This window comes from Manis pentadactyla, chromosome 1, assembly GCF_030020395.1.
Source record: "Manis pentadactyla isolate mManPen7 chromosome 1, mManPen7.hap1, whole genome shotgun sequence".
Lineage (NCBI taxonomy): Eukaryota > Metazoa > Chordata > Mammalia > Pholidota > Manidae > Manis > Manis pentadactyla.
The window spans coordinates 86,624,616-86,643,344 of record NC_080019.1 but is presented as its reverse complement, the minus strand read 5'-3'; the positions used below and the strand labels follow the sequence as shown (position 1 = coordinate 86,643,344).

General features: G+C 40.0%; 1 protein-coding gene across 1 annotated transcript; it reads right to left on the bottom strand.

Moving 5' to 3' along the window:
* Positions 1-11,635: 11,635 nt before the first annotated feature.
* RAP2B (RAP2B, member of RAS oncogene family) lies at positions 11,636-15,583 on the bottom strand. The gene has a single exon (XM_036904162.2). It carries the CDS (start codon positions 15,088-15,090, stop codon positions 14,539-14,541), a length of 552 nt encoding a protein of 183 aa, XP_036760057.1. The 5' UTR covers positions 15,091-15,583; the 3' UTR covers positions 11,636-14,538.
* Between the last annotated feature and the right edge of the window lie 3,146 nt (positions 15,584-18,729).

Sequence of the window (18,729 nt, the reverse complement as noted above, 5' to 3'; positions counted from 1 at the left end):
AACTGAGCCTAATGCATTAGAAATCAGCTTTCTGCTGAGTAGGATTATTGAAGGCATTAAAACTCTATTTTTAAAGAAAGACTGTTTGGCCTTATTTCACAGAGGAAGAAGCAACTTTGTGCTATTTCTAGCAACACAATATAGGTGCACTAAATAAACTTTTTCATTTAATTCTAATAATGCTATATTTAGGGACAAAATAAACCAGTTGTTCTCCTCAGCATGAAAGCAATAAATGGTCATCCAAATTACTCAAGAAAGTAATATTAAGTTTTTGTCTTCTTTTTAAAAAGTGGATGATTACTTGAAGTTCTAGAGAATCAGAAATAGTTCAAACTGAGCTCCACAGGAAGTAGGAAATAAGGCTCATCATGTCCTTACCCAAGAGGCTCTGAACAGCTGTTCTTTAATCTGGGAGCCTGGATGATGACTGTGACAAGTGAAAGTGCCTAAGATTTAACTGCGTTGGAGTCTGAACGTTCTTTATACCCTATTTTACAAAATAGGAGAAAGGAGAGATTAACTACAGGGAAGAAGAGAGATCTGAAGGGAGAGATATTTCCTCTATCCTTTATGAGCTAACATTGATTCAGTGGAAGGAAGTTAGTGTATATTTATATATTTATATATGTGTATGTTTATGAAATGTGTCTAAAATATACTCTCATTCCTTGATAGGCCATTACTCACAATGGGATTAAGCAAATATCCTTCAATATCCACAAGAATTCACCCACTGAGGCTAAGATACCATCTGGTTGCTATTCTTCTTCCTCACTTCTAGTCCTCAATCAGAACAGGTTCCCTCCAAGACTTGATTTAAAATGAAAGCAATGAAAAACAGATTTTGAAATTTTCAGAGGAAGTCATAACACAATGCAGAGTATACTATTTTCATCCATGCCCAACTTTTCTACATAATCACTTAAAATGCAGTTACATGGCTTGTGCTGAGGAGCCTGAGTTTCTCATGTAATCATTCACGAGTGAAAAGTAGTTTAATTAAATTTGGGGGCCATCTATCTTCATCAACACTCAAAAGGAAATTAATGTATTTTTTCTCTAATTTACCGAATTAGAGACCTTAATCATGGATTTATGGATAAAGTGCACATGCTTCTGAAATAGAAGTGAATTATCAGCAAAGAATTCACAGCACATTATCTCCATTAATTGACTCCCAGTACATACTGTAATTCCTTACCCTCCATGAACACAGTAAGTTTTTTTGTTAGCTCCACCATCAGTCATCTAACAGAGAGGTACTACAGAAAGAAGTGTTTTTGTAATAGAGCTTTAACCTGAGAACCCCCTATTATCAGGAAGATATTAGTAAGTTTTAGAATTGCCTTTTTAAAATGATACTGTGATTCAAATGTTATTTTTACATAAGGACTGGATCTCCATACACAAAATAGAATGCTTAGTATTTCAAAATTGGGATGGTAGATGTCAAGAACATGATTGATTTTGGAATAAGATATTAAAGTACAGCATAAACAAGGGCCAGATGAAATATCATCAAGTTATTCTTTACTCCTATAGTTGCTCACTTAGAATTACTGCCAGGTCAAGCAGGCATCCACTCTCCAGGGTATCCCAAAGGCAATCTGCAATGGAGTTTATATTGAATTGGGAGTTGACAATCTGATTTTATTCCCATTTTAGCCCTTAGTTGACTTTTCTGGGCAAGTCGTATTTCTGGGCATTAGTATTACCATTTTCAGCTTGAAGTTATTGACTATATCCATGATTCTCACATTGAGGATGTGAACAAGCAGCAGAATATCCCAAGCATGCTCATGCTTCCCAGGCCTCCCCATACTTACTCAATTAGAAACTCCGGGGATAGGCTTCAGCAGTATGTGGTGTAACAAGCCAGCCAGGTGATTCTCATGTACTCTCAAGTTTGGAGACCAATGGATTGTGTGACCTCTAAACTTTCTTCTAGCTGAGGTAATTAGCATCGATTGGAGATATCATCTCCATAGTTAAGTAAACTCTTCTCTCCCTAAATTCCAATTATACTTCATCTATGACTATTTTATGCCTTTTCAACAAGGTGCTGCTGAAGCCATTGGTCTGGAAACCCTTCTTTGAGAACCAATGCTAAGGACCTAACCCCACTGACACTTGGATGACTGCTTGTAGAGCTAACTGAAACAGTATGGTGTTTGTTGAGAGTGAGGAATTAAATGTTATATTTTAAAAATTGAACAAATTGAACAAGTCTGAAACAAGGATAGAGTAGACACACGTTTATAATACATAGTATTTAATATTTATAGGTAAACTATTTTTCTAAATAGGAACATTTACTTTTAACAGTCTTTGATGGGCACCATATAATGTATCCTTTTTATTTTTCATTTCCTAAGTGCCATATCTCTATTCACAAAGAAACTTCTTTTTTGCGGTGGGGGAATCAAACCATTTTATTGAGGGGATTTGGAGGAGGATGGAAGGGCTAGCTGTCAATGGGATCTGAACTCCGCAGCCTGGCCAGGACCTCCCCAGATTCACAGTCCCAAAAAGCAAACAACTTCTTGAAAACCTTACCATCTTGCCATCTGAGAATTCAATTTGTTTCTACTAGTTTATGTATTTCTTGGTTCTCTCTCAACCTAATTACTTTATGGGTTTCTTGAAAGGTTTTGAAACTACTGCTTCGAAAATTATTCTAATTCAGTACTAGTTATTCAAAAATGCTCTGAGTTCATATAGGTTTGAGTTTCAGCAAACAGGCTGGGAAGACACAGAAGTGAGAAGTCAAGTCACAGATTATAAACAATCCAGACAAACATGACTAGAGTGAATACTGCTAAGTTTAATAAGGGTCTGCCATTCTGAAAAATAGAATTCCAGGTGTTCAAAGTAAAAAGATAAAGTAATTTAAGAAACAAATGTCTAACATAAGAAAAGTCCAGTGTGTGAATATACAAATTTGAATTGTTAGCTAGTGGTTATTTGAATTAAAAATAACTTATCTGCTTTCAAATAATTCAAAGATGTGCCCATTAAGTAGTAAGTTTCTTAATTGTACTTTAAATTTCATTTAGCTTTCATACAGTTATTTCATAATCACATCCACTGCATAAATCAAGGCATACCTGCTACTTGGAAAACCAGGGCAGAGCAGGGCACCGGTTTATAACAAAATACACTAATTTCCCTAAAGTCCTGGAATGTTTTTGACTACTTCTGAAAGCTTTACAGAAAATTTGAGTCCTATTAATAATAACACCATAATTGCCATTCCAAGCTATAGATATGCAGGATTGATGAATAAAATGAACAGGCCGCAAGTTTTCATTTTACAACATTTTTCTGCAGCTGATGCAGAACTTTGAAATATTCTAACTTCTCTGGTCATTGTTACCTATTTTTAGTGTTGCTGTCAAGCTTACTTCCTTTCCCCTTGTAACTAACTGTTCATTCATTCATTCAACTAATACTGAGTTTTGGTTCATGCCAGGCTGTCTTCTAGGCACTGGGGTAAAAAGATGAGGCCTTGCCCATATACACCTCTAGTGGAGGAAATCAATAATAAAATCCAATGCGAGAATACTTTTTAAATGTACTGAAGGCACAGATGGCATCTAATTCTTGATGTAGTGCTTATTGCCTCAGAAAGGCCTTCTCATGGTTTGTGGATGGCTATGTCTTTCAAATAAAGTAAGGGAAACTAGCATATATATATATATATATATATATTTGAACTCATCGTTTTGTAATATTGTATTCTAATTAAGGAAGTTTACCAGATTTTCTGATACTTATTTTTTGAGACTGTAATTCTATATCTATGGTATCACTTAAGAAATTCCATTCCTGCATACTATATATCATGAATTTAAATGCACACTTTAATATAATTTCTTTTCTGATTCAGAATGCAAAAATATTATGGCTGAAATCCTAAGTAAATCTTCCTTCAATTACTTAGCAATCTTCCTGTTCTCAATATGCAGATTGTACAAATACAGAACTACTCCCCACCTTCCTCCACTTTCTATTCCTGGAAACCACACAGTTAATCTAAAGTAAGATAAAAATTAATTAGAGTTACATTGCATATATTAACCAAGGCATGAAGCGGGGAGTTAAATAAGACAGTAAATTATAGTTGCTATGGGAACCATAATTTAGTATTTTGGGCAAAAGCTTTAACTCTATTCAGGTCAATTATAATTTAAAGAATAATATCAAGAGAAGATACTCTGATAGATCAATTTTTAAATAACACTTTAAAAGATTTCATCTTTGCTCCAAAATGTACATAGAATAGCCAAGAAAATATCTGTTTCACAAACTTGATTAAAAGAATGAAATTTCAGTGACGGTAATACTGACAGCAATCACAAAATCCACTTACTTTCTTTACTATATTCCTTATTCTCTTTAATAAAATACTACTGTTCCACTGTTTAATGAAACTGGATTTCTATACAAAGTTTGTATTCTGATACTAAAAATGTAAAAATCAATTCCCTGTAATCTACCTAAATTCTGATATGTGGTGCTCTACACTCCATTTGGAATTAAGTACACAAAACAAAATCTGTTCATAGTCCCTGGCAAATGAAAGACTATTTTTCAATAGAGTGGGCCAGCCTTGAAAAATAAGAAAAAGAAGATAATTGAAGTGGTCAGAAAATTTTTTAACATGTGAAAATTGGTGATTCTCACTGTATGGCACCGTTTTATCATGCTGATACTTTTCATCATATATTTTTTTAATTGCATATTAAATGACTAAACAAAAATACTATAGGAGGCAACTTTTCGTTTATTTATTTCTAGTGTGTTATCTCCTTTATACATTATCCAAAATTGTTAACAGCAAAATGGCACTATAGTCCCACTGTGCATGCATTTTTGATGCTTCCCTATAGCCTAGCACAAATCATATACAGTACTTGTAATTAGAAGGGTAAATATTTTGCCAAAATCAACAACACCATGATAAATCCAAACTACTGTATGACCTTTGGATAATTCACAAACATACTTTTTTTCTATCCATAAATTGTTACTCTTCTGAGGAAAACGTCAGAAAGGAAAATTGTTAGTGTTTTTGCTACAAAATGTAAATTAGAGTTTATTATCGTACTTTAAAAAAATAATTGCTTTTTTTCAAACAGTCAAATGGTAATTAATCAAAGAAAAGTGTGAATTTCATTTCCATTTAAAATATTTCAGGAAAATCATTCTAAGCTATAAAAAGTAAAAGCAAATAATGACATTGCAAAACAACCTACACAATTAATTTATGTGTTTAAATTTATGAATACATATATTTTCTTGGCTACTGCCTACAGTGATTCATAACTGAATATTTCCCTTGTTACAGACTTTAATTAAAAAGAAAACATAACACTCCCCAAAGCCAATATAACCTAAAGATAAGAAAAAAGCAAAACAGCACAAATGATTATAAGAGAGGAAAACAGTATCGGAAAAACAGTATAAGAAAAACAGGAAATTTTGATATACCAAATCTATTTTCTCTGTCTTAATTGCGATCACATTACCGATTACATCCGATGTTTCCATTTTCAATTTAATACAAAGATACTTCAGAGAATAAACTATTTCTGTTAACACTATCCATTCTAAAAAAAGACTTCTTAAATTTAAGAAGCAAGTTTCAGCTTTTACTTTTTTACTAAATCACTCATTTACTTTCACCAAACAATACTTTTTATCATAAAGAATTCATTTACTGCCTACTATTCTTATAGAGACTTTCCAACTGGTTAGAACCTTTTTATGGGCTTGGAGATTGTTCTTGCTAATTACAAAACTTATATTTCCTACTTACTAAATGGTAGGTGTCCAAATGTGGCCCCTGTCAAATGTTGAATCATACTTGCCCCACCAAGTAGGGTGTCTAATAATTCGGTTGCTTAAAGTGTTTAGGAGTATATTGCACAGAATATAAAATACCTATTTCATTTAAAACTTAAGAACAAGAACAACCATGTCTGGCTTAGAATAAATTAAAGATCCATGGTCATTAATAATTCCTCATTAATGAACTTGCTGACAGGATACTTAATGCTATATTTCAGGGGTTGGCAACCACAGCCTCTGTGCTGGCTAGAGCTTGCCAGATTCCAGAGGCACTTCATTACCAAGCAGTCACCCTGCCTCTGCCACCCACTTCTTGACAGCCCAGCTAGGGCGCTGGAGCACAGATAAACAAGTGCCGTTAACTAGCAGGAGTCCACACTGGACACAGTCATTTGTTCTGAAGGTAGCTGAGACAAAGGAAAGAAGGAAAGGGTGAGAGGAAGGGAGGGGTTGTAAAAGTGAAGATGAAGAGAGACAGGATGCATAAAACACATCCTTTCTACCCTAAAGTAAGGAGTCCAGATGTTGAATAGGAGCTTGAATTAACTGGAAAGAGATGGTGAGTGAAGTGGAGGGAGCTGAGAAAGGCTGAGAACTTCCCGCCAACCCAAAGAGGCCCCAAGCAAAAATGAAACTGTGGTCTGGACCTCCCTTTCAGGGTTCTTTCTGTACTTCTAGGTTCCTCGACTTGCTCAGTAGCTGCCCTAAGGTACTCTCTGACCATGTAAGTTCATCACCCCAGCCAGAGCACACCCTCCTTTTGAATGGTGTTCTTTTTCCTTCCAGGTAACTGAACTCCCCAGGAAATCTCAATCCCTGAATGTTGTGTTTTTCTTTAGGTGTGCATTCAATCTATTGTTCCAAGCACAGTAGACAGCATTGACGTTTTAAATTAGAAGCATTAATTCCATTGCTTGGGAGAAAGGAAAATTCCTAAGTGCTCCTAGTTTACTCAAGGCTCAATCCTTTTTCTCCTCTTGTTTGGTTTATGCCTGCCTTTTCCACCTCCACATAGTCAGGTTCACCATGACTGTCACCACTGGGGCAGGGAGAGGGAGCTACTGGCATCTAGTGGGTACAGGCTCAGAACGCTTCTAAATATCCTAAGATGCACAGGACTGCTCTCCACAAAAAAAAAGTATCCAGTCCAAGATGCCAATAGTACTCAAGTTGAGGCTCCTGAGTTAGAGTGAAATTTATTATAGTAGCATTATTACTCCATCCCATAGGTTTCTTCTCCTTTGGCCAATAGTAGCACTAAGCCTCAGTAAACACTGAAAAGCAATGTGTAGCTAATTTGAACACAGGAAATCCTCTAGTGTGGGCGGACTGCAGGAGTAGAGGTGACAGCTGAGGAACAAGTCCACCTCAACCTGCAGTTGATTCTCCTTCTCAGCCCCATTACATTCTCCTTAGCAAGAGTACCAAGGCCGCCTGCTGAACACTACCAAAATGATGAAGGAAAAGATTTCATTATCGTTTCTACTATGCTTCCTCAGATACAAAATAAAAACTGGTTTGTATGAAAATGCAGACAGTTTTGCTCTTTGGATTAGGTTTTTGTTTCTTGTTGGCCCTGCCTTTCAAGGTATAAGATTCTCTTAAAGAAAGAGAAGGCATTTGGGTTATTTCTCACTTTTTGACCTCAGCACAAGATTAGTGAGGAAGAAGAGATGGCCTGGAAATATTTTTCAGCAATCCTCAGTATACTATGACAATTCCTATGATTGAATTCATTTTAAAAAATCTTCTTTTATCAGTTTTAAAAATGAAATACAGAGACTATGCCTCAACCCAAAGGTAATGTCTGTTTAGTGGGCAATCTTCCCTAACTAGTTGGGTCTCTTTCAGTCTGGATCTCAAACAAAGTGTGAAAAATACTTCTCCTTTACACCATTACACAGAAAACACATTTATATATAGCCATTAGTTAAGCAGTTTGTAGATTTTTTATCAATGAATATAGATTACATTTGTGACAGAGAAAATCATTTGCATAAATCAGACATGGAAGAATGAAATGATATACAAAGAAAAATAACAGGTAATATGACAAGTAAAGCTAAGATAACCAAACTCAGAGTAAAGAGCTCCAAATTCAAGACTTTTTTCTACTAGATGATGAATGATGTTGAAATCAAACTTAGAAATATACTTGTAATTCTCTTACCCAGTTGAATGTTGAATGCAATTCTATCTTAAAAAATATTTTAAAATATATTTCATTGACAAATATGTTCTTATAGAATTATGCTAGTACTGATCTCTATAGAGGCTCTTTTCTTGAATGAGATATAATTCAATATAATGTTTGGCTTTAAAGAGAGTATTTTAAAATAGTATATTAATATGTATAATAGTAAATAACATTAAAATATTCTGAGTTCATGACTAAATGTCATGATAAATGTAAAACTACTTTAGCTATAAAACTATAGGTAATAAATCTGCATCTCATAAATGGTTCTATAATAATCAGATTAAAAAAAATAAAACAATGAGGTACCTTCAGATGAACTCTTTTGTTATCCCTCTAATTTTGTAACTTTTCATATTTAAAAATTACTTTGTTAAATTCATGACATAGTCTATACAAAACTCACTAGAAATCATTTTGCAAACTGCAGGTTAATAATAAAACTCCCTTCAATTTATATGGTTTTTAAATAATTGCTACTATTGTACCTCTTACAGCTTGTTGCCCAACATTTCTTTCTCTGAGCTGGTTGCCTTTTTCCAATAAACACTAAAGGCGTGAGAACAAGAGCTTTTATATAAAATAACTATAAGCTTAGCAAACTTAAAACGTCAGCTTAATTCTTTGGCACACTCATTTTTAGAAGATTACCTTCTACAAAAGAAATACCCTACTCTGAATCTTCCTCACATGAGGAATCCCAAAAGACTGTACTCTAAAAATTGTTTCTTAATATAACCTAAATCATCTTCCTTTTTTGCTTCCTTATTTAAAAAAAAAAGACAGTAAATACATGGTGTATTTTCCTCATTTTCCCCTCTTCCCTTTAACATGAAATTATGAAAGCAAACTGATTTCTTACTTCTCCTCAATGTTCAATTCTAGCTAATCTCAAACAGTAAGTTGGAAACCGTGCATAAAACTGGAGTTCCACATGCAACAAAACAAATATTAGTTACTTAAACCTCATGGGATCCAATTTTATTTGCAATATCCACATACCTTTCAAAGTAAAGTTCCAATTTGCAACAAATTTACCTACTCTATTGCCTGCCAGACAGACCCATAGTATTAAATTATAATTGATGGCATATGTCACAAAGCTTTTCCACATACTCCTATTATGTAACATATATTATTCTCACAGTTTATGGTGATAAACACACAATGTCACTCTTTTGTCTGACTTCTTCATATTGAAGCATTAGTCCTTATACCACAGCTGATAGTATGTGCTCAATAAATGTTGAATAAGGAATGAATCAATTTCAGATGTTTACCAGTTCCTATTGCAAACATAATCTTAATCAAAAAACAAACTCAGGTCTTTTTTAGGCACCTCTATTCTCAAGGCATCAAAAATCTTTCTATTTTTAAAAAATGTTTTTGCTACATTTGCACAATTACCACAAATAAACCAACCGCACATTTTCAAACCTCTGATAAACTAGGCCACACATAATTTTGCCAGGTAATTAATTTAAATAGAGCAAGAGTAGTCCATTGGACAAAAAAGCACATACTTTCTACACTTTAAGAGAAACATCCTCAAAGATTTCAGTTTAATACCAACCAAAGACCACAAATAGCTGCTCCTTCCAATTTACAAAACAAATCAACACTCACAGTTCCAAAAGATTAAGATGCATAACAAAATAGATGCATGGCAGTTTTAGGGTATGCATTGTCATAGAATGGACAACTGCAGAACTGCATGACACTGAATTGAGTAATTCATGGGAAGTCTGACTAGAAAATTGAGTTTATGTATTTACATACATACATATAGACACCCACATGGGGTTTATCATGACCTGAAGATTTAAGTTCCCAAATACAATTTCTCATTTTGAATCCTTGCTAGGAAGTACGAAAAGTTAAAATCCTTGCCTTTAATTTTTAAGTAAAGAGAAGACAAATAGTTCAAGGTATTCTTTTATCAAAGATAATTTTTTTAACATTGTTTTATGAGGGAGGAGATGCTGATTCTGATTATTTAGGCCATGCCCTTTTCTAATCATCTCATTTTAGTCAACTTCTGAAATACCACCGCAAAACTGTTCACTTAATGTGGAAATGATCAGAGTCTAGCTGCATGCAATATGTCTATCCCATTTCACCCTCAACAGTTTAAGATTCAGTGTCAATGGTCTTTGCCTTCAGCTATAGATTTCAATCAAGATTAGTCTATGACTTGGTGGTAGGCAGCACTCTAAAATATGACACCCTAAATATCTGGGTAGCTCTTGGTTACTCATTTGGAGTTTGGACTAGATTATTGGTTCTCAAAGTGTGGTTGTCCCTGGAACAGCCATATGCATCATCTGGAAACTTGTTAGAAATTAAAAGTATGAGTTCATACTCAGACATACTGAATAATAAACCAGAGGGAGGGCCCAGAAACATGTGTTTTAACTTCCAGGTGATTTTGATGGTGGTTAAGTTTGAGAACTTCTGGACTAGGTGATCTCTAAAGACTTCTCAGACCACCAAAATCCACCATTACTAGTTATATATTTTCTACAACTAGCACCATGTTCAATTAAATGCATTCAATTATTCCTAGTATCTGAGTAAAATATGGTAAGAAATAACATTCTATCAATATTTAAAAATTTGCTACACTTTCACAAGGACAAAATTTGTATCCCAATTAAGGAGACACTGTGACAGATGTTTGATATCATTTTAACTAATGATGGTCATCTCCAAACTAAATCTTTATTTCTTTCATATTTATACATATTATTCATAATAATTCCTTATTATAATTTCACCTATTGTGAAAAATATGTGCTTTTATGACAGTTAAGATACAGGCATTCTGCATCTATTTTTCAAGAGCAGCATTCTTGTACATACAGTGTTCTCTTTCCCATCCCACCTGTGAGAAATACTAAATTATAACTCAAAAGGGGGTGCAATTATCTTGCTAGTGGACACATTTATAAAACTACCTGAACAGTTCAAATGGATTAGATATTTTAGGACTCCCACCTACAGGAAAGGTGAACTAATCAGGAAGCATGAAGCCTCATACATTTAAAGAATTCTAACCCCAAATAGATCTGATCCTAAAATGTAATTCACTGAAGTCTATTTCAGCAGTTAACTATATGGAACTTATTTTACCTAAGAGCAAAAATGTTAGACTTAAGGTACCTTCAACTTGTCTGAGGCAGTTACAGAGGAGAAAAATAATCCTTGGAAATAACATAAAAGCTTGGATGACTCAGGAACCAAAAGGAAAAGCTGTTTAAAAACAGCAGGGGTCAAGTTTAAAAGTTAACTTTTGCTCCCCAAGATAAAGATTTCTTTCCCACCAGTTTGTTTGGACAGGTGATTGCCTACAACAAACTCCCTCACTTCCTTTAACACTCAGAAGTCAGCCCAACTTTTTCATGGAAACAAATGTTCTTATCTTTTCACACCATAATACTAAAAGGGGTTCTTAGCAGCCAAATAAACTGATGCATTTTTAAAAACAATGTCCTTAATATCTGTCAATTTTGTCAAGAAAATAATGGAGAAGACAACAAAACTCAGGACTACTATTTTCCTGCTCCAGGCACACACACAAAATTTTCATTGAGAATCCAAAAAGCATTTATTTTACAGTACTCAGTAAAAGCATATTAAAATCTTCTGTCCTGCCACCTCAGACCTATAAAGAATTTAGTCATGTAAGTGACTAAATCCTGTGTGCAGATGATTAATACACCCAGCAACCTATTTCATTTCCATTTTTCCATTTTCAAATATACCGTGTCAGGAGGATATACATTTCTTAAGTTAGTTAGGTACTTGACAGCATTTTATGTCAACAACTTCCATAAAAACAAAGCAAAACCATAAAATCACCAAGTGCCTTTTTAAAAAAATGTTTTTCACATAGTACCTGATGTATGTCTTCAGAATTTTCAACACTTTAGATCTACTTATGCAACTAATTTCAAGTGCAAGAATGAATCCTTGCCAAGGCAAAATTTTGAGTAGCTTCTCAATTTCTGTATTTAGAATATATGTATCACCTTACAATTGTGAGTTTGATACTAAACTTAAGTGAGATCAAGAGTGAAAAAAAAATGGTCATAGGACCATCACAGTCAAATTTCTCTATTCCTCTTCAATGCTGGACTATGTATGTCACTTGGGTTAAGGGCACATTTTAAGGCAAGATGTTCATACGGCTTGAAAGAAACCTGTGGCCTGTAATTTCTTTTGGTTTCCTCAGCAAAATAAATTCCTATGTCAAAAGACCCTTCAGAGGACTTCATCTACGCTTCATAGACTCAAGCTAAACCAAGCTCTTGATATGTCATACATCTTCTTTTATTCTACAGAGCTTTTATTTGTAAAGCGGCCCTTAAAAGTAAAGAGAAAATAAAAAGCTCACACTGCCTCCTACTGTTAGAAGGAAAATTTCATGAGGTCAAAATGGTCCACAAACTGCAATTTAATGAGGGCAAGGGGTTTGTCTTAGTTTTTCCTTTTTTTTCTCTTTTTTAATCAAACAACCAATTCAAAACCTCAAATAGGTTGAGGTTCTGTCTACAACTCATACAAATGTACTGCAGTAAATACTATTAGGTATGACTTAGGAATTGGAAATCATCTTCCCCAAACATGTTTTTGACTTGATCTGTGATATAACTGAAAAAAAGGAAAAAAGAAAGAAAATGAAGTGCTACCCTGCCTGATCCGGTTGTGTTTAGTCTCCCAGATCAAAGGCAGTAGTACTAGTTGGCTTCTCGCCTCCCTACCTGCTGTGAGGTAAACTGCTCCATGTCAGAACAGACTCAGTATCCTGCCCATCTCACAGTCTGATGGTATGGTCATACTCCAGGGCTTTCTAGACCTTGATGATTTTTTTTCCATACTTAAGGTTAGGAATAATGTCACCTAACTTGTCAGAGATACTTGTCTTCAAAATTTGATAAACAACTCTTAGTGGCATCATGTACCTGCCTCTGTCCACCTCAACCATGATGCTGCATTGAATCACTGAATATATGAAACACAGAAACACAATAGTTTGGGTTTCTTTAAAAATGAAGTTTGTATTAAAAGTCTTAAAATGAAGAGACAATGATTAAATGATGTCTGGAATTAAAAATTACAATTAGAATTCTTGTGGTACATCACAACAGTAAAATTTTGCTCTTTGCTTCTGGAGGAACACCCTAGAACAGATAACCAAAAAAACCTAAAAATATAAAAGGGGAACTAAATACCTGAACATTTGAAAAATGAAGCAAAAAAAATAATTTTTTAAATTAAAAAACTGCAAGACATGGAAATTACATTTTAAAGGCTAGAATAATAAAGAAATTCACTGAACAACAGGAACTATTGTCCTGGCTCCTTCAGGAAGATTACTGAAAGGAAACTGGGAAGTGGTTTGGGATATAACAGATTCTAGGATGTGGTGGGGAGTTCACAGGTTGGCACCGGCTGGAACAGCTGAGTTTTGAAGGCACTCTGCAGACACAGGGGTGCTGGGGGCCCTGAATCACATTTTCAAAGTCTTTGTACTGTATTTTAAAGAGCTAGTCATCAAAACCTGTTACTGCCAACCAATAACTAAAAGCTAAACTTAAGAAAACACACACACATACACACACACACAAATAATAGTACACACAAAAAATGTGCAGATCTGTAACATTTTTTTCACAGCTGATAAAAAAAAGAAAAAATACTACCGTTCTCCCCCAGACTCCCCTTTGATACAGTAGGTAAACAAAATAGATTTTTTTTTCCACAAATATCAGCAGACACTTTCTGGCACCTCACACTGTATTGGCATCAGTGTTAATAGTCCCCAGTTCAGATGTGCATACTTCAGATTGGATACACTGTAACAAGAATCCAACTTTGCATAGACATCCTCAGAATCACAATCAGTCACGGGGCTGCCCTTCCAAACTGGCAGAAAAGGAACCAGATCTTAATTTCCAGCTACTCCTGAAAACAAGGGAAGAACAAAAGTTTCCTCCTGTCTTCCTGCTCCTTCATTTAGTTCTCCCGGACTTCCTTCCATGTATTTAAAACTTGGAACCAGAAAACGGTTGTTGACGAAAAAAAAAGTCCCCCCCCACCTTCCACCTTCCCGTCCTCTTCGTCCCCCACCCCATTCTCTTTCCAGGCTGAAACTTTTCCTTGCCGGTGTTAAGGCTGCCAATGCAGCACCCTACGGCTACTTAAACGGGGAAATATGCGTCAACCAAAATCAATGAGAAACGTACATGCTGCCAAGAGCCACTTTTCCATCGCGCCTCGGATGGTCAGGACGGGGCACTCCCTCAGACACAGGGCGGAGGCAGGGGGACGCCGGCCGCAGAGGCCAGCAGGTTTCCCCGGATACCCCGGCCAATGCAAAGTCGTCTCCAATCTCAAAGCAAGAAGAGAAATCACATTAGAGAGTCGGGTGCGTTTGGCTTTTGTACGCAGAGCGCGGCCGGCGCGCGGCAGCCGCGGGGGCCTCAGAGGATCACGCAGGCCGAGCAGCAGCCCTCGTCGCCGTTGGGCTGCGCAGCATAGTTCATCTGCCGCACGATCTCTGCGAACAGCTCGTCCACCGAGGCTTTGTTTTTGGCCGACGTTTCCATGAAGGGGCAGCTCCACTCCTCGGCTAGGGCCTTGCCCTCGCCGTACGAGACCTCGCGCTCGCCCTCCAGGTCCACCTTGTTGCCCACCAGGATCATTGGCACGCGCTCGTACCGCTTCACGCGGATGATCTGGTCCCGCATGGGCTTGATGTCCTGGAAGCTCTGCTGGTTGACGAGGCTGTAGACGAGGATGAAGCCCTGGCCGTTCTTGATGTACAGATCCCGCATGGACGCGAACTGCTCGGTGCCTGCAGTGTCCAGAATCTCCAGTACCGACGGCGACGAGTCCACCTCAATCTCCTTGCGATAGAAGTCCTCGATGGTGGGGTCGTACTTCTCGATGAAGGAGCCCGTCACGAACTGCACGGTGAGCGCGGACTTGCCCACGCCGCCCGAGCCCAGCACCACCACTTTGTACTCTCTCATGGCTCCGTCGGCGCTCTAGCCGCGCCTGCCGTGGCCCCGTCGGGGCTGCGCGCCGGGGAAAGGCTGGGTTTGGCGGCCGGACTTCTCCCCTTCCTCACCTCTGCAGGAAAAACCTAGGAGAAGGTGGCCGGAGAGCGCAGGGCGCACAAGTCATCAAATGGGGGCCTGGGGCCCGGCCGGCCGGCGGCGGCGCGTCCCTGGGGCGCGGGCCCGGGGCCCCGCAGCAGCTCTCGGCGGAGGCGGCAGCCGCAGCCTCCGCGGCGGACCGGGAAGACAATGCCGGCAGCCTGTGCAAGGGGACGGCTGCAGCTCCTTGCCGAAGCAGCCCGGGAAGGTGGCGGCAGGCTGCGGAGGTGGCTGCTAATTGCGCGCCAGGCTGGGACGCGCGTGGCATGAGTCCCTGCAGAGCGTGCGCCCACCGCCGAGGCCCATCGAGCTCTCCCGCAGCCTCCGCGGGGCGAGGGCTTCCTACTCGCCGCGCGCACCCCGGCCCTCCCTGTCCCGGCGAGCATGCCCAGTGCGCCACCGGCCGCGCCCGCCCCATCCGCCGCTCCTGGTTTTCTGGGAGGCCTGGCGGGGGCGGAGCTGTGGGTGGGGCTCGCGATTTGAGTCTGGTGGAGGGGATTCAAGAGAGGCGCGGGTGTAGGAACTCGTTGAATAATGTGTGGGCGTGTGTAGGTGTTTAAGGGGAACTGGGAAAGCCTGAGTGCGAGGATGTAGACTGGAAGAATGGGTTTATGCAGGAGGGCCGCGGCTCCGCGAGAAGCGGGTGGGCGCGGTGGACCGCCCTGTAATCGGGTGGGCTGAGGTGTTGCGGACTCCCGTTTTCAAAAGCCCGTGCACTCCACTCCGCGAGGCCCCAGCGGGTGTGCGCCTCAGGGCTGCAGACTCAGAGGGCACTTGGGAGCCTGAGCGGCGGGGGGAGCATCTTCCCGCAACCCGGCCGCAACTCTGTCTAAACGCTCCTCGGGCCTTCTCTGGCCGACTCCTCCACTTACTCCCCCGCCTAAAGAAAACAGGTACACTGGGCCTGAAACACTGTCCTAATGAGGTAAGGAGCAGCCTCTGGTGACCTGAGTCCTCTTTGGGCTGGGACCTGACGGTCCCACCCACCTCCCCCTTTGACTCGGGTCAAAACCCGGAGACCCGCAGTGCAACCCAACTCTGAAGTCACAGGGGGCCCACAGCTAGTCAGGGCATGCTCAGTGGGCAGAGCAGTTTTTCGGGCTTGGAAATAGGAAGCTTTTGCACCACACACCCACACTCCTGCTCAAATTACTTCTCTCAGACTAGGGACTCATTGGTCCCGGGGTGCAAATCTCACACTCCCAAATGTTCTTTCATTGGCTACCGCCAAGGTTTTATCCGCTTGGGCTGCTTCATTGGCTAAAAAGTAGCCTTTGCTCGTGATTGGTTATTTATAGAGATTGAGTTGAGAGGCGGAGGCACAGCTGTTCTTTTTCGGCTGCTCCCCCACCTCTTCCTCCCACTTCCCCAACCTAGTCATTTTGAAGCCAAGAGTGAAAAACTAAGAGGAATTTAGGCGGGGAGCTCAGAGCTAAATATAGTCCTTTGTTAGCGTTTTGAGAGAGTCCGACTTCTCGGTGCCCAGTCACGATTGACCCTTCAAGGAAGCAGAAAGGGCTGATTACAGTTCTTGGTCGACAAGCAACAACAAACTATCCAAGTGTTTTTGCGGGGAGAAGAGGGAGCTAGGATGAGGAATAGGCCACTTTGGAGTCATTTCACTCGGAGGGATGGGGGAATGCCCAGGCTTGCCCTTAGAGAACGTCTTCGCTTTGGGAGGGTAGTCGCTCCACTTGGCTCGGCTCGCCCTCGTGGGAGGTGCGAGGGGGATGCCTGGACTTGCTCTGAGTCTCCCTCCTTTCTCTCAGTGGAGAGATGTTAAGACCTGTCAGAAGACAGCGAAGTTAGCCTGAGCCCCAGAGTGAAGAGGGTGGGGGGGACGGAGCAGCGTCGGCCCTGGTTCCGTCTCCTGCCTTTTTTTATCCGATTCTACTTCCCACTGGTTTAACCGTCTACATTGGAGGGATGAGCCAGGCGGTGTGCTAACACTTGGTTTCAGTTCCTTAGTCCCGCTGTGACTCAACGATCACGTTACGGGTTAACTTCTGAACCCGCGGCCGTAGCTCTTACTGTGTGTGTCTGCAGAGTCCTCGGCCACCGACCCGGCGGGATGTGGGCAAACAGCGGACGCCTTGGGTGGGGGTGTGGTGCCCACGCTGCGCCCGGCCCGCTGTTCAGTGGAAAGAGGGGTTTAATCTCGAATATCAGAGATTGGATATAATTATGCTTATATAATTCTCTGCAAATCCTCTCGGACAATCACCTAATAGAGCTGGAGAGACCTGCCCCCTGCGCCTGAACATTTACTGTTTGATGTCTGCCAAGCGGTTTACGTGTGCTATCTCATACATTCTCCTCATAATAATAATTACTATACATATTTTAAAGATGAGGAAACTGAGGCCCTAAGATGTTCAGCAACTTGCCTGAGATTTCACAGCTAATGAGCGGCCAAGCTGGGATCCCAACCCAGGTGTTTGGTTGCAGCTGGTCTTGTAACTAATAAGCCATACTACATTCTCACAAGAATTTTCCTGGATTTTACTCTTTCTTGGGTTCAATCTTGAGGTACTGTGATCAGACTGTCTCTTCAAACCCACGCAAGAGGGGCCTCTGCCTTGCCCACAGCCCCTGGCTCTCCCCTGGCAGTGTCCCTTCGCACAGGATCAAATAACTCAAACACTTCTAGACCATGCTCAGAATTCTGGAATCTCATGCCAATAGACCCAAACCCTCTTCCAGTTCTCTCTTGGGCCCCTGAACTCACTCTTGTGTCTAGGAATGGCTCTTTGTCGGAGCGAGGACAGTGCTCGGACCTGTGGGAAGGGGTGTATACTCCCAGGCACTTGGGAACCCTGCTAAATGCAGGGAGATGGCTCCCTTGTAGCTGGCTTTTCCTTCCCTGCCGCGTTCTAGCCTGGTCGTTGGGGAAGCCCAAGAATTGGTGATTCACACGTGGCCATCCAGGTCCTTGTGAAGAGGTATTTGTCAAGGTGAAAGATAAATCATATTTTGTTAAGTTTGTTATCTTGATTTATAAGTTAAATACTTGGATTAATTCTATGTGGACCTCTATTTGTCCTCTTGCCCACGAATACTAGGAGTGGTTCTGACTACCATATAGTAGGAAAATGCTTGGTCCTTACATGCCTGGTGTTTAATCTCAAGTATTGGTTATCAGTTGTTATCTTAGACCTTGGGCAAGTCCCTTAAGCTCTCCTGACCTTAGTTTCACTGTCTATAAAATGGTGATAATGACATCTGCCCTATCCACTTAGCTACACAAGGAACTGTGGAGAGAATCTAGTGACCAGACCCATCATTTTACATCAGAGAGAACTGAGCAGAATTAGAGCCCTGGTGTCCTGGCTGTCTTTTCATGGTGCCAGTCTGTCTTCAGGGATAATGATTAACAGATGATGGATGCAAACATGCTTTTAAAGCTGCAGCGCCCCATGTATGCATGACAATTACTACCTAGACCTAGGTGGCCTGCCAGCCCCATCTAGAACAGACCATCCTTAGAGTTCCTGGTAGCCATGTGGATGGGTA

Coding starts and splice junctions, on each gene's coding strand:
- RAP2B (XM_036904162.2), bottom strand. CDS start 15,090: ATGAGAGAGTACAAAGTGGTGGTGCTGGGCTCGGGCGGCGTGGGCAAG.